Source organism: Pectinophora gossypiella, chromosome 23 (genome assembly GCF_024362695.1).
Source record: "Pectinophora gossypiella chromosome 23, ilPecGoss1.1, whole genome shotgun sequence".
Taxonomy (NCBI): Eukaryota; Metazoa; Arthropoda; class Insecta; order Lepidoptera; family Gelechiidae; genus Pectinophora; species Pectinophora gossypiella.
In genome coordinates, this window is record NC_065426.1 from 8,373,677 (window position 1) to 8,389,748 (window position 16,072).

The 16,072-nt window shown below is 37.2% G+C and overlaps 2 protein-coding genes and 1 long non-coding RNA gene across 3 annotated transcripts in view; 1 reads left to right on the forward strand and 2 right to left on the reverse strand.

Moving 5' to 3' along the window:
• LOC126377509 (pikachurin-like) overlaps positions 1 to 16,072 on the forward strand; it is a 250,069-nt gene that overhangs the window by 76,190 nt on the left and 157,807 nt on the right. The gene's annotated exons all lie outside the window — the stretch shown is intronic.
• On the reverse strand, positions 16 to 1,898 carry LOC126377634 (uncharacterized). The gene is made up of 3 exons (XR_007567934.1): positions 1,621 to 1,898; positions 982 to 1,208; positions 16 to 284 (listed from the first exon to the last, which is right to left on the reverse strand). It is a non-coding gene; the product is annotated as an uncharacterized LOC126377634 (long non-coding RNA).
• Positions 12,118 to 14,310, reverse strand: LOC126377565 (serpin B5-like). Its single transcript, XM_050025368.1, has 2 exons — positions 13,300 to 14,310; positions 12,118 to 12,460 (listed from the first exon to the last, which is right to left on the reverse strand). The coding sequence occupies exons 1-2, from the start codon at positions 14,280 to 14,282 to the stop codon at positions 12,223 to 12,225; spliced, it is 1,221 nt and encodes a 406-aa protein (XP_049881325.1). The 5' UTR covers positions 14,283 to 14,310; the 3' UTR covers positions 12,118 to 12,222.

The following is a 16,072-nucleotide window of genomic DNA, read 5'->3' on the forward strand; positions in this document are numbered from 1 at the left end:
GGAAAGGGGATAGTAAAATAAAAAAGACACATTTCTATTGTTTAGTTATTTATTCAAAACCATACAAAAACTCAGTTGAATCAGAAAGGCTGGATCAGTGTTTTTCCCAGGAAAACCTAGGTAACTATTTGGTACTCAACTAAAACTCATTTAAACAGGCACATTATTGCCAGATTCACATTCGGCTGTTTGCACATCCTTTCCTTTACTACTTGAGCCACATTATCTTTCCACTTATTTTATATTATCTTGACTCAACCAGGGTACTCGCTACATTATGTTACCTACAAATGAAAATATAATAGTTATTAAAAGAGCACATTAATTTTGTTCGGCAATGATATTCAGAACAAAACATTTCTACCACCCATCAGGTATTATAGGCATTAGTTTATCTATGTATCACAGATAATATAATAACATAAGCAAGATCTTGCATCCCATTGAGGTAGTCAAAAGTAACATTCATCACAAGATGAACTAAGCACACGCACCTCACAAGCTTTCTGTTAGGCTAACGATAGGCCGTATCGCTACCTATAATGGTCGAGCCAACTGTGCTAGGTGTGAACTGTTTAAAATAAATTAATGCAAGTCCGGTACCAGGGTTTGAACTGGTGTTCATCGTTTGAGATGCAAACAAGTGTACCATTATGACCTATTTTATATTAGAGTAATAGTGACTGTATAATAATAATAGGTATATTGCAATGTATATACACCTTGTGTGCCAAAACTCTGCTCTGTCCGCCCTGAGAAGGAGACTTAAGGAGAGTAAGTGTGAGTTAATACTCTCTTATACCAATGAGTAGATTGGTGGAATGGAGTAGTAATAGTAGGTTCTATTTTTTACATTTAGACACATGGATGACCTATTACGCATGTAATCCGATGAGTTTGAAATTTATCTACTTTATTGAACATTTAGATATTCGGGCTCAAAGAAATGGGTTAATGGGATAATAATTTAAGCATACATACCTGGCATAGTGCGATTCTCATTTATGCAGAACAGAAGTCAAGATTAAGTTTTCACTATAATACCTACAACTCCAAAGAAAATATTTTTCTTTGAAAAGTAGTGTGGCTTTCATGAGGTAGACTTTTATCATATTCATCACTTGGTCATGGTCAGAAAATTGTTGATATGTGGTTCTAATAGCCTTTTCATGTCATTCTTCACAATGGTTATCATCGTCTTTAGAGATCTGAAATAAGTTACAGGCTTAAATTCACAACACGCTCACTACCTAACTAGACTTATTTAACTTTTTTAAACAAACAGTATATTATGATTTGTACCATAGATAGGTGACAGCTACACAAAAAAAGTATCTACTACATACATACTTATACTCACGCCTGTAATCCCGATTAGGCTGGGCAGAGCCACGAGTAAGCAGAGACCAATTTGGAAGCACTTTATACAAAGTCCTCATGTGCTTAACCGGTGGTCCAATGTAATGATTCATCATGCTAGAAAAGACTTGTCTTTTATAAAGGTTCTCCTCAGTCGGTTTTACGAAACGCCCGGCATGATAAGGGACGATTGCGTTCTAGGTAGGACCTTAGCTATGTTTTTAATTATCTTCCAGTTTTAGTAACTAATTAGATACTTACAGGAGTTGGAGATATATTTTTGCCAATACAAAATGAAGACCACCAAACATCAGAAATAATCGTATGTCAACTAACAACTGTCACCTTGACAATGTCACAGATCATTGTCACAGATTATAATACTAACATGTCAACGTTGAGAAAAAAAAATCCGTTTGCGCCATCTATTATCTTAATTTTACTCTAACTCTAAGTAATAATTATATTGTGCTTGCAAGAACTTGCACTCAGTAAGCTGAAATTTCACTAGATGTCGCTCGATTCGTTCGATCCCATCAATAAATGACCACTAGATGCCGCTAAAAAAAGGGCGTTTTAGCGGCATCTAGTGGTCATTTATTAGAACTAAAAATAGCCCGAAGAATTGCCCGAGTTAGAACGGCACAGTTTTGTTGTATGACGTGAGGCATCTGTACGTTAGTATTATATGATCTGTGATTGTACCTATCTTTTCACAATATAAAATGAAATTTCATAATGATACCTATTTCCTTGCCTTCATTTATCTGTTTCAGACAATTCATGACTATCATTGTCGCGAAGTGATGAACTTTATATTTAGGCTAACATACATACATAAACTCACGCCTATTTCCCACCGGGGTAAGCAGAGACTATAGAATACTATAGACACTAATACTAGAGACTATTTAGGCTAACATATTGGTACTAAATCCAATAGGTACGGTCACAAGTACTAATATGTATACACTTTAATAACATGTCACATTAAATTTTTTGGACAAATTAATCCGTAGGTCTCATTAAATGTCAAATATGATAGTGCGACAGGGTTCTAAAGTGGATACATGATATTACTCATGACTGTACACATCATCTAAAATTATTTTGAGTTAAGTCTACTTGTCATTTTCTTATCCGCCGAAAAGGAAAGGGACGGGTAATCTAAAGGCATAAAATTTATGGAACATTCGTAAATTTTAAACAGAAATTTAAAAAACCCGTCCAAAATTTGAAATTCGCCAATAACCCGACAGAATTAAGTTAACAGCACACGTCAAACGGATAGCGTATGAGCGAGATGCCTATTTTATTCCCCCGGATTATCGGGTTATTGGCCAATGTAAAATTTTGGAACGGTTTTTTCAATTTCTGCATAAAGTTGACGTGTGTTCCATAAATTTTATGCCTGTCGATTACCCGTCCCTTTCCTTTTCGACGGAGAAGAAAATGACAGGTATAACTTAAAATAATATTAGGAGGTGTCTACAGGATTCAGCACCAATGAATTGGGTATTAGCTCCAACACATCCAACTTCAAAACCCCATGGAATCAATCAGTGTTACTTTCACTGATACTGAACACACACATACAAACATTACACATAACATACGTATATGTACAGTCATGAGCAATATAACGTACCCACTTTAGGACTCTGTCGCACTAACATATTTGACATTTAGTGAGACTTACAGTTCAATTTGTCAAAAAAGTTAATGTGACATGGTACCAAAGTGTATACATATTAATGCTCGTGACCGTATGTGTATACATTACATTATAACTCGTCGATTAGCTTAGGTGGCGTCGTGATCCTTGAAAATCGATATTTTGATTTTTCGTTCATTCATTTGAAGATTATCTTTTAAAGGTACGAATAAGGGTTATAGAGGTAGCGGACGTCCCTAGAAAGTTTGGAGTGTTAGAAGGTGGAACCATTACGTAACACCAGATAACTAAGGACTTTAACAGATAAAGGAACACCCAGCTTATGTAAAGCAGATCTTGGTGTTCAACACCTCGAGAATTTAAAATAAGGCTTTTAAAGGCTCATTCACAATGAAATTTCGGACGAGAGACCGGCTGTTGAGATCTTTCAAGAACAACTATTTGTATCTAATCTAATCTAGCCTACAAGATCCCACTGCTGGACAAAGGCCTTCCCTTCTTCTTTCCATTTTTCGCAGTCATGTGCGTACTCCGGCCAGTCCCTTCGGCAAGCGTCATGAGGCACCCAATGTGTGACGATCCGTGCCCACCGCTCAGGGTGCATGCGACAATCCCATTTGAATTTGGCGGCGTTTTTTTTAAAATGCTAATTCAAAAATAGAAGCCAGTCTAAGATGATGAATAATCAATTTTATTTTAAATTTCGAATTATTTTCGAATTCTATTTATGAATTAAGTAACAATGAGTACGACGTTCGAACGCTTTTATTGATGACGTCACAAGACAGTATTTCCATAGAAACTCGAAGGAAAACTTTTGTTTTGACGTTTCGTAAAAAGTAGCATAAAATCCCATTTGAATTTGGCGGCGTTTTTTTATTTTTTTTTACTATTTGTATTGTTAACCTTTTTGCACAAATTACTCATTTTCGTCACTCTTTTAATACAAACATATACATAAGACCACGCCTATTTCCCGTTGGGGTAGGCAGAGACCATGGAATTCCACTTACTACGATCCTCACTCACCACTTTCGCATCTTCCACTCTTATCAAAGACTACATGCATGCTCGCCGGTTTAGTGTGCTCTTTTAATGGTGAAGAAAACAATAAAATTTTGTTTTTATTTTATAATTTTATTTTTATTTTATTAAACCTTATTTTTATTTTTTATGTTATTAAGTACATAAGATATAGATATAAAAATGGTGATATTTTATGGTTACAGCAGTCCCCGCGCTCTTGTGCGCTTTCAGGGTGGGATGAGAGACAGCCCTCCTTGTGTAAAGATCTTGGCAACCGTTTACCCTTGCATCCGGCATAGATTTGCAATCGTTTGCAAGTCTAATTCAGTTTTTGCTGCAAGACAAATGGTCTACAAATGGTACTGAGATATGGGAATAGACCAAAAATGGTAATTTAGACCGTTTTGGCAATGTATTCGAATGTCCTGGAGATTTATCGCTTTACTTGATCCTATTTTGCCGTCGTAGCCCAGTTGGTAGAACGCTTGCCTCTTACTTTGAGGTCACAGGTTCGAATCCAGCACATGCCTAAACCAATGATTGTCGAAATTGTTTTCGAATTCATGTTTAGATTGTCTTCTTTAGTTGTCTTTGATTACTTGTGGCTCTGCCCACCCCATTTGGGATTACGGGCGTGAGTTTATGTATGTGTCTTCTTCTATCGTGTGGGTTGTGAGGTAGATTACCAACCCCATCAACCCTGGTGTCAGGGTTATTATTGAACCACCATAGGCCCCTGACATGACTCATGTAACGACTACGTACGGTCACGAGCATTAATATGTATACACTTTGGTACCATGTCACATTAACTTTTTTGACAAATTGAACTGTAAGTCTCACTAAATGTCAAATATGTTAGTGCGACAGAGTCCTAAAGTGGGTACATTATATTGCACATGACTGTACTTACATCAGTAAGTAATAACCGGGACCAACGGCTTAACGTGCCTATCATAAATTTGGATCATAAATGATTATCACGTGCTCAGCGGTGAAGGAAAACATCGTGAGTAAACCCACATTCTGAGAAATGCATTTTCAGAGGTATATGACCTAACCTTTATTGGGCTGGTTCTCCCTTCGCGGGTTGGAAGGTCAGACAGGCAGTCACTTCTGTAAAAAGCCGGACCTGTCAAATCCTCAGATAAGGTAAGCGTTTGTATTTTAATTATAGCAACCCCAAAATTTATACACTGCCTCTCAAGATACAGGTCTCCTAGTTTGAGAGACAGGGTTACCTTCTGCGTTTAAATAGCCACCAACAAAATTATATTTTATTGTTAATGTAATGTTTAAAAATATGTAAATTGTTCTGTTGTGTGAAATAAATTTATTATTTATTATTTATTATTATTTATTAATTTTCAGTACTTGGAAGTTAAAAGCTAAAAACATGATAGGTGGTGAGCCGTATCACCGTCTATAATGGTCGAACCAACGTACTTACACAAGGTTTTTTTTTTATTTAACGAAGTAAAAACCCGGTATTACTTATGTGTTTTAGTGATATATTTTTTTTGTAAATAAATTAGGTACCAGAAAAATCAACAATAAATTTTTACAACTTAGAATAATCGTATGAATATGTACGGTCACGAGCATTAATATGTATACACTTTGGTACCATGTCACATTAACTTTTTTGACAAATTGAACTGTAAGTCTCACTACATGTCAATATGTTAGCGCGACAGAGTCCTAAAGTGGGTACATTATATTGCTCATGACTGTACCTACGAAATGAATAATACTATAGATAAGGTTTATTCCAAGCATTTTACATTCCTTATGCCAACATTTCGGCAGCTAATTCACAACTGGGGCACGAACGTAGGCCATGTTTGTGACAGCTGGCAACTGCTGTCTAAACCATAAAGTTGAGGAGTTACCGCTCTGTATTGTTGTCGTGATGTTATAGAGTTATGTAGATGTTGGAGAGTCTACAGTTCATTCTCAGAATTAAAGTACAATAGAAGTCATAAATCATAATTATTATAATAACTCAGGGATACATCCATCATAAGATGAACTCAGTACCCACACCTCACCGAGCTTTCTGTTAGACCAACGTGATAGGTGGTGAGTATATTAACGTCTGTAATGGTCGTGTTACCTGTGTTATTAAAAACTGCATTTAATGGTGCTGATTCCTGTAGACACAGACTAATTTTATTTTAAGTTATTTATACCTGTCATTTTCTTATCCGCAGAAAAGGAAAGGGACGGATAATCGACAGGCATAAAATTTATGCAACACACGTCAATTTCAGGCAGGAATTTTAAATACCCGTTGGTTGCATACCAGCGCGAAGCCTTTTTTATTCGCCTGGGTTATTAATTCATTTTAAATTAACAGTTGTCAATCATCCGTCCCTTTTCTTTTCGGCGGATAAGAAAATAACGCGTAAAACTTAATATAAAATAAAAAGAGGTGTCTGCAGGAACCAATATTACTCGGGGCCAATATAAACTAAACTATTACTTACTAAGATATCCGTTTTAGGGTTACTTTTCATAAACAAGAACGCTTCGTAAACGAATTCCGTAACTGTAGATACAACATGCTGCCGGTCGACATACGTCAGGAGTGCAATATAAATAAATTTAGTAAATCTTTATTTAAACATCTTATGCAAAAGATCTCTTAGCTATAAGTATTTTAAAACATAATAACTAAGCGAACCCCACCCCCACAGACAAACCGAGGAATTGGTTTTGTGGGGTTTTTATTGTACCAATATTTTCTGTACTTTTTTATGAAAAATAAACATTTTACTTAGGTACTTACTTTTGATAACATTATACATCAATGGTTCTATGGTATGATTCACGTATTTTTTTTAATTAAAAATAGCATCAGGAAAATAGCGGGACGTACTTATACTTAAAACATTATCTAATGTTACGTATCTTTTTACCGACTTCAAAAAAGGAGGAGGTTCTCAATTCGACCGTATATTTTTTTTTTTTTTTTTTTTTTTTTTTTTTATGTTTGTTCGGGCATATCTTCGTCGTATATGAACCGATTTTGATAATTCTTTTTTTGTTTGAAAGGAGATATACCCAAGGGGGTCCCATGTCAAGGAAGTCAGGATCTGATGATGGAAGACCAGAGAAATCGAGGGGAATTTTCAAAAATCGTAGGAGCGACTAGTGCGTTTGTAAAGTCATATTGATCGGATCGATCTTTAGGCTTCGGGAAAACTTCCCGACCTTCGAAAACTGGTCAGCATCAGGGAGATACCCTATGGCCTGGCAAAACTATACAACCTGGAGCAATTTTTCTTTCACGAAACGTATTTAAATCTTGATCAAATTCAATCGCCGGTGCAAAAAAACAAAATGGCGGAAAAAAAAGATGGCCGCCATACAAAATTTTGTCGATTTTGGAAGAAGCCCGTTTGGGTAAAAATAATGTATGGGGCGCTTACTCAAAACGTCATGTAGAGTACGGAAATACTTTCTGGTCACCAAAAACTGCTCCGCATCAGAGAGATACTCTACGGCCTGGCAAAACTATCGCACGTGAACCAATATTTCTTTCAGAGCACTTATTTAAATCTTGGTCAAATTCCATAGCGCGTAAAAAAAAAAACAAAATGGCGGAAAAACAAGATGGCCGCCATACACAATTTTGTTTTTTCAGAAAATGTCTCGGGATATAAAATATATATCGGGGTTGTGATCGGATCGTCATGTTAAGTATGGAAATACTTCCCGATTTTCGAAAACTGCTCCGCATCAGGGTGACACCCTACGGCCTGGCGAAACTATCACACCTGAACCAATTTTTCTTTCACGAAACCTATTTAAATCTTGGTCGAATTTAATGGCCGGTGAAAAAAATACAAAATGGCGAAAAAACAAGATGGCCGCCATACAAAATTTTGTTTTTCCAGAAAATGTCTTGGGGGTAAAAATGATGTATAGGGGTGTGATCGGAACGTCATCTTTGAAAACTGCTCCCAATCAGGGAGACATCCTACGGTCTGGCAAACCTATTGCACCTGGATTTTGTTTGTTTCCACGACACCCATTTAAATCTTGGTCAAATTCTGTCGCCGGTTAAAAAAAAAAAAATGGCGCAAAAACAAGAGGGCCGCAATACGAAGAGGCACAGTTTCGAATAAACCGCACCCGCGCGCTGCTTTAGCAGCGAGCCAACCACGCGAAATCTACTGTATCTATATGTATGCGTGAGTGTGTATGATAGCAGCTTCCACTGACAACCACATGTGTGAATGTACACATACACATGTGTGTGTGTGTGTGTGCGTGTGTCTGTGTGTGTGCGTGTATCTGTGTGTGTGCGTGTGTACGTGCGCGTGTGCTCGTGTGCGTTAGCGCGTGTGTGAGTGTGTGTGTGTAAACATGTTCATCAATAATAATTGTGATCACTACTAATAATATATTATATTATTATATATGAATATAAATCAGAAAATCTGTCTGTCTGCATCCTTGCTCGGTCTAACCATCACTTAAAATCGTAAAATAAAATAAAATTTTTAACAAAAAAAAAACCGACTTCAAACGCAAAACTAAAAAGCAATAAATAAATTTACTTCGCACAAAGTAATTAGTACGTATTTTCAATTAGTTAATTAATTTATAATTCTGAAGTCGGTGCCAAGTAAATGCTACAACAACCCTACTACAATATCAAATTACTATGTACACACAATATTGTTTAATACCTATATCAAAGCAATTACAAAACAATGTCAAACAAAAAATTACAAAACAATCAGTATTGAAAAATATATGAATCGGTACTTCGTTGTAGCATTTCCTTGGCACCGGCTTCAGAATTATAAATTAATTAACTAATTGAAAATACGTACTAATTACTTTGTGCGAAGTAAATTTATTTATTGCTTTTTAGTTTTGCGTTTGAAGTCGGTTTTTTTTTTGTTAATTTACCCAATGACTCAAGTGGTCATATTTTCCTTTGAGTAAGAAGTTGGGTCAGGAATATGCGCTCGCGTTTTTCCCACAGACAGCACTGTGGACATTGACCTTACCTGGCAATACTTCGGGAAAACCTATAACATCGTGGGCCATTTTATACCTTGAAATAAAAATCGAAGCGAACATACGCTGAAAACGCCTGTTGGTTTTGCCATAGCAATTTTCATGTGGCGTCGTTATACACTCAAGTGACACGAATTGTGTAGGAGTTTCTTGGCGCTAAAACGTACGATATTCGAATAAAATAGGGGGTGTGGAGTGTCAAGGTTAGGTCAGGATAGTAGTAAGTGGAATGAATGTACGTAGGCCCGTCAATAGTGTAATAAAATGGGGGTATTTTTTTTTCCATAGACATGTACATTTTTTACTATGCCATTTTTGACAGAGCGCACCTAGGTGCACTGTCAGGTGTGGTTTTCTAGTCTAGACTAGAAAATACCTAAAGATTATTTTGAAACGTAATTTGAGATAGGTCATTTGCGGGATTAGTCTTAACGTGGATATGCCTCCCAAATATTGAACCTGGAAACGCAATATTCAATTTTTATTAAACATTTATTTCAATAATTTTGTGAATTATCTTAGTAATGTGTATGTCTTGTTTTTTTTTTGGTAAGTAATAATGTTTTATCACGAAGGGCTTTCCTTATTTTATTTATTTATGTATTTTTGTTTTAGCCGTTTGTCTGGATCAACAAACTTTCACATTGATAATATTAGTAGGACGATATCTCAAACAGTTTACTTTTATTTAATATAAGAAGAAAACAATATTATAATGTAACGTAATCTCACAATCTCAACAATATCGTGGTCATATCCATAATTAACCACAACTGTCAGGGCTATGAAGCCCAAATGTCACTTAGGTACCTATCCCGATCACTAGTCATAACATAATTATACCTACCTGTATTATTAAATACTTAATGGTAATTATATGCCTGGGCCAAATGTGGGACATAAATTAAAAAGTTACCAACAAACTCAGCCCCATAACGGGAAACACCTTAACGCCTGCAAAAACATTCCGAGCAAAGGCATAATGAGGCGTTTTAACTTTACAAAAATTCTAGGCAGACTGGCGCCTAATTTGGTAAACTCTGTACACTGTATACAAATAGAAATGGTAGAGCTAAATGAGTCTGGGCGAAATTAGCAGGCGGGACAGACTTGCTTGTCACTAATTGTGGCATTCAGTGTACGCTTTGACAAGCGCTAGCTAAAAGGACGGTTTAAATTAAAACGAACTTTGTTTATTATGTGGCTTTATAAGCGTAGTCTTGTATACTGACTCATATATTAATAGATGCTAATATGCTGGACTGGGAACGAATGAAAATATATAACGCGTTCAGTTCCTTTGTCCTAGACAGTACAGCTTGGCACTACCCGTCGAGTCGCATCGTGGGAGATTTTTCTTTCCTGTGACCTTATCCCATTGGCTAATTACACTCATACATATTATTTTCGCTTATTTTCCCTTGGCATGTCGTTAAAACCGACAGGTGATCTGTCACCATACAGTTCACCATATTATAGGTCTCTCCAAAGCCGTAGATCCTCCGCCGCCGCGCCGACACATGCCGACGAGACTCATGTCGGCAACTTGCGCTCGCCGACATTTTCGCCGTCGCTTTAGTTTTCCAATTTTCAATGAGTGAAGCCCCAATATAGCCGCCGACGTATGTCAGCCGGTTTTGTCTTACAATATTTATTATTGAGCTTGTACTTATTGGTAAGTTGGCCTTACAGTTTGCACCTTTTTTGGTGCAATAAAGTATATTTGTATTTGTACAACAAATATATTTTATTACACCAAAATTAAAGGAAATATTTACTACAGACTCTTAACTAGTAAGTACATGGCAATTGAGTGCCTAAACGCGATTTCTTTTAGACAATCACAAGGCGAGGAAATATGTAAAAAAATTAAACATTACAGTAAATACTACATGCAAATTAATTGGGAATATTAGTGACAGGTGATCCCAAGAGGCGGTTCATAATTTGCATCATTTGGAAAGGACATTTTGAGGCTACAATTTTTGGTTGAAGGTCAGAAAAACTATTCCCGGCAAAAACATTCGGTCTACATTTTCCTATGAACAGTGATCCATCATCTTATTTCTCTATCTACCTCCGGTTCCGTAGATAATTGATGACACTGAATATTGCGAGGGAGCACGAACAGCGTCCTTAGGATGGTGGGGGACCGGATGGACTCCGCGCTGCTGGGCCGGTTCACCGAGCTGCACGTGTTGCGCCCGAGCGCACGGTGAGGTTGCCCATCTGCTTATTTTTATTATATTATCTACATTACTTGTTACTAACATAGCATGTAAGTTAGTCATACTAACATATCTATGGACTGTAGTCTGAAAATAAATGATTTTTTTTTTATTACCTATATAAGTATATATACCTGGAAGCTCGGTATATGGTCAATGATTAAATCACAAGTATAAGAAAATAGCTTTTTATGGGTGAATATCAAAATGTGCCAAGTTTGGTGGCGAACTTCATATTATTTTTTCGTGAAAATTGGGTTCCGACATGAAAAAGGATCCAAAAGGAAGGAACGAAAAAATAATAAAAACGTGACAAAATGTCGCACTTATTATTCCTTTTTTTTTATTAAAATGAATACCTAAATAAGGAAGTTACATAGAAAAAAGGGAATGTTTTTCGTCACACTAGTACTAACAGTCTAAAATTTTGCATGGAGTTCCTTTTGGTGCTCACTAAGACAGGATTTTGCGTAATTTAACGCCTAATGGGGTAAAAAACTATGTCTTAATAGTAGGGTTCACGCAAACGAAGTCACGGGTAACAGGTTAATGAAAATAAGTTTTAAAAGATCACTTTATTTAATTAAAGGAAGATCTAGAAGGTACATTGACCAAATTGCAGATGTCCTTAGAAAAAGTTCAGTACGATCTACTCTGAACCGGCGTACGTGTATGAAACGATTGATGAATGTGGAGGAAGCAAGAGTAGTGTGTTAGGATCGAAGCAAATGGAATTCCACAATCTCTGCTTACCCCGGTGGGAATTAGGCGTGCCTTTATTTAACTTTATTTAATGTATGTAAACAAACTTCCCAAACCAATGAAATATTAAGGTCGTCTTCTTTCGTGGCGCCTACTTACTCTTAAGTATAAAAAAAGATGATAATAGAAAATAAATTATTCCGGTCCAGAATAAACTCCAGAAAACAGCCAAGTTTTGGTTTGAGAGTCGACGAGACCGAATATGAAGGGTCTGTTGGCTATGAACCCTCGACCCATGGCTGCGGCGAATCCTGTACCTATATTGGTCATAGGACATGGTGATGGGGGAGTAGGGTCCACCCCCCCACAGTCCATACTGATAGAGACCCGCTGGATGAAGTCTGATGGTTTCGCCGGTGGGGATGATATGAACCTGGGGGATGGAAAGTGATAAAAATTATTTGTGTCATTTATCAGGTGACAGCCTCCGTGGTCCAGTGGTTGAGCGTTCTGCTCACGATCTGGAGGTCCCGGGTTCGAATCCCGGTGGGGACATATCAGAAAAATCACTTTGTGATCCCTAGTTTGGTTAGGACATTGCAGGCTGATCACCTGATTGTCCAGAAGTAAGATCGATAGTCCCGGTTTCTACTTACTGATGTAAGTACGTAGTCTTTACTTGAGTCACGTCAGGGGCCTTTGGCGGCTTTATAATAACCCACCTCACGGTGGATAACCAACCTCATCAACCCTGGTGTCAGGGTTGATGAGGTTGGTTATCCACCGTGAGGTGGATACCCAACACAACCCACACGATAGAAGAAAAAGATCAGGGGACGGTTAGTTTAAGTTAGTTTTTACTTTAATTTAGTTGATTGTTGTGGCACATTGATTTTCTCGTCGGTGAAAGGATGACTCTCCAGTGTATACCGGAACTGTCCGGAACTAACTAGGTTAATGGAAGTTACGGATATAATAGTGCGTCACAAATCAATAATCTAAACTTATCCTTCAATTTTATGCCACACACAATTTACAAATATGTAATTCGAAAGATTGGTTAGACATTGGCACGCATTGTGATTATTTATGAGGTGAATATGTCGTAACCAGATCACAGAATTGATAATTTCATTTTGTGTTCGACCATTTCATGAAATGGACATATTTCATGATTAGAATATCACTCGTTGGTTACATCATGATGTAGTTTCGCCGGCGAACCGGCGCTCCCCGTTAAGATAGAAGATAAGAAGTAGAATATAAACTTACTTGCTTGCATTTTCGTCTGACCAAATAGTGGCCAGTCCCATACGGTTTAAAGCTGCCTTCAAATCCAATTCAGAAGTCAAGTTAAACTTCGGTATGGCTACCTCTAGTGGGACCAAACTTACAGGAACAAGTAGCGGCATAGTTTCAAGATATCTCCTTAAGTATTTCTGCACGTTATCCATAGTTTTGTATATAGAGTTCTTTCTCATATTCATTATGAACAGCATTCTAAACCTGCCGTTGTTCCCCACTGGTAATTCTAGAAGTTTCGCTTGCAACCAGTCTATGTACGTCAGTCTCACCCGTTTCTTAACCCTCATCAAATCAACTTTGCCGATTTTCAACCCTTTATCGTTGAAAAAGTCCACGTTATCCTGGGTACAATTCTCAAAAGCTGTAGTCCACAGTGCCTTGTAGAATAATGAGTCAAGCAATATGGAGTTTCCTGTTAAATCCAGCTTCATGTCTGTCCAGTTACCTCCTATGAGTTTTCGTATTATTTCTGGTGCTTCAGAGTTGTTCTTGATGGGAAGTACCTTTGTGTCCACCAGGCCCATCGCACGCACTGTACTTGCCCATGTTGAGTTGAGTATCGTGTGATCATCAAGTATAAACATACGCCGTCTTTCCAAAGTAATATCTTCTCCAGAGGACTCCAAACTTGTAGCTATGTCGTAGTACTTTTCGCGCAAGCAGCTCGATTTGGGCAAATGGAGAATTTTCAAAAGGCTATTTTGTGTGTCTTCATCTGTTCCCTCAGCTATAGCCGCAAGAGCAAGCCAGACGGAATATTGCGAGAAGACAAAACTGCTATTCTGATCCTTAGCAACTTCCTCGAATATTTCTTCGGAAAATTCTCGAAAGTCATGCCGGTATTCGAGGGTTACGAAGCGCTGACATCCAAGCAGCTTCTCTGGCAAATTATTTTGCGCTATAATTCCACTTACGAGTGTTATAACAAGGATGAAAGTTAAACGGTTCATTGTTGAGGCACTTTCTACGTGTGGTATCGATGCGTGGCGGAGTACGACTAACAGATCGTCCCATTATTTAACATTCAGTTAGGAACCATAATGTACCATTGAGATTCCGATAACGTTTGACCGTACACATTGACGGATTGATGTATGGCGCTTTTAAACCGTGTGGAATGTGATTTAAATTGCATTTTAATAACAAGTAAACTCTCTTTTGTAAGTGAGAACTTTCTTGCTTTCTTTGCTCTGGTATGGTGCACCACAGATCATAGAAACAAGGGGGATATGCCCTCAGCCCTAAATTACACGAGTGCGCATATCGCCTGTTGACTCACGTCGACGTGTGAAGCGGCCGCACCAAGACATTCCTGGCTGGACCGCTACATCAATTTACCCGACGTTCATTGCGTAGTTTTGTTTTTACTTAAATGTACTTTATTTCATCATAAGTATAATTTAATTTGATAACATGACAATGGTGCTAATTCCTGCAGACGCCATCTAATTTTATTTTAATTTATACCTGTCATTTTCTTATCCGCTGAAAAAGAAAGGGATGGGAAATCGACAGGCATAAAATTTATGGAATACACGTCAATTATAAGCAGAAATCTAAAACAACCGTCTATAAATTTTACATCAGCCAATAACCCGACAGATTTAAATAGACAGCACGTCAAACGGATTGCATACCAACGCGATGCCTATTTTATTTGCCCGGGTTAATCATTCGTTTTAAAATTAACTTGTTGATAATCATCCGTCCCTTTCCATTTCGGTGATAAGAAAACGACGGGTATAACTTAAAATAAAATCAGGAGGTGTCTGCAGGAATCGGGGCCACTGTCTTGTTAGCAAAAATCTTAAATAATTAACAACGTTTATCAGGCTAATATAACACATATTAAAACTTACACTATAAATGGTATCACTACATTTACGATGTTGTGGTTGATAAATTTTAGTATGTGTGTGTGTTTAATTAGAAGACACCTTTACGTTCATCATCATCACTAAGTAATTTAAGAGCCACGCTCTTGTCGGTGTAGCATTCTCCATGCTACTTTTAAGGGAAACATAGGGCAGTGGTTTCCCTCTTGCCTTCCGCCCAACCTTTACGTTACGGCTACTGAATTAAAACAATATGAACAGAACTCTGACGATTTCCTACAAACTTTCTTAACATTTTTCCGTCGCAAGTTCAACACGGATACTTATCTCAGAAGTGTGGAAATTCAAACAATGGCAGGAATGCCGAGGTGGAGTTTATATGTGACACACGGGTCGACAGTTTAAGTACTTATAAAATATCTTTATTCTTCAGGTAACATAATTAGACATTATTTTTTATATGAAGTGTAGTGCGCATTTATTTATAATGGCCCCGATTCCTGCAAACACCTCCTAATTTTATTTTAAGTTGTTTTACTTAAACAGAAACTTTGCAAAAAAAAGTTATTATAAGGTTAGTGATTATTTAGAAGTTCTGAATGCATGGGATTAACTGTCTGAGAACTGATATTAGGCAGCTAAATTACTCAATTGTATAATAATATTTTGTTTAATTTTTTTAAACGAACGTCTAGGGCCCTGTGCCAAGGTATTTCTTACAGCTTCTTTTCCCCGACTATACAGGTTATCAGAAGCTGCAGTAGTTTTAGGCGGATGAGACGTTCGTTATGTAAAAAATGACAATTCAAAGTATAACTACGTTACCTACTGAATAAAGATATTTTTGAATTTGGAATTTGAATATACCTGTCATTTTCTTATCCGCCGAAGGAAAGGGACGGATG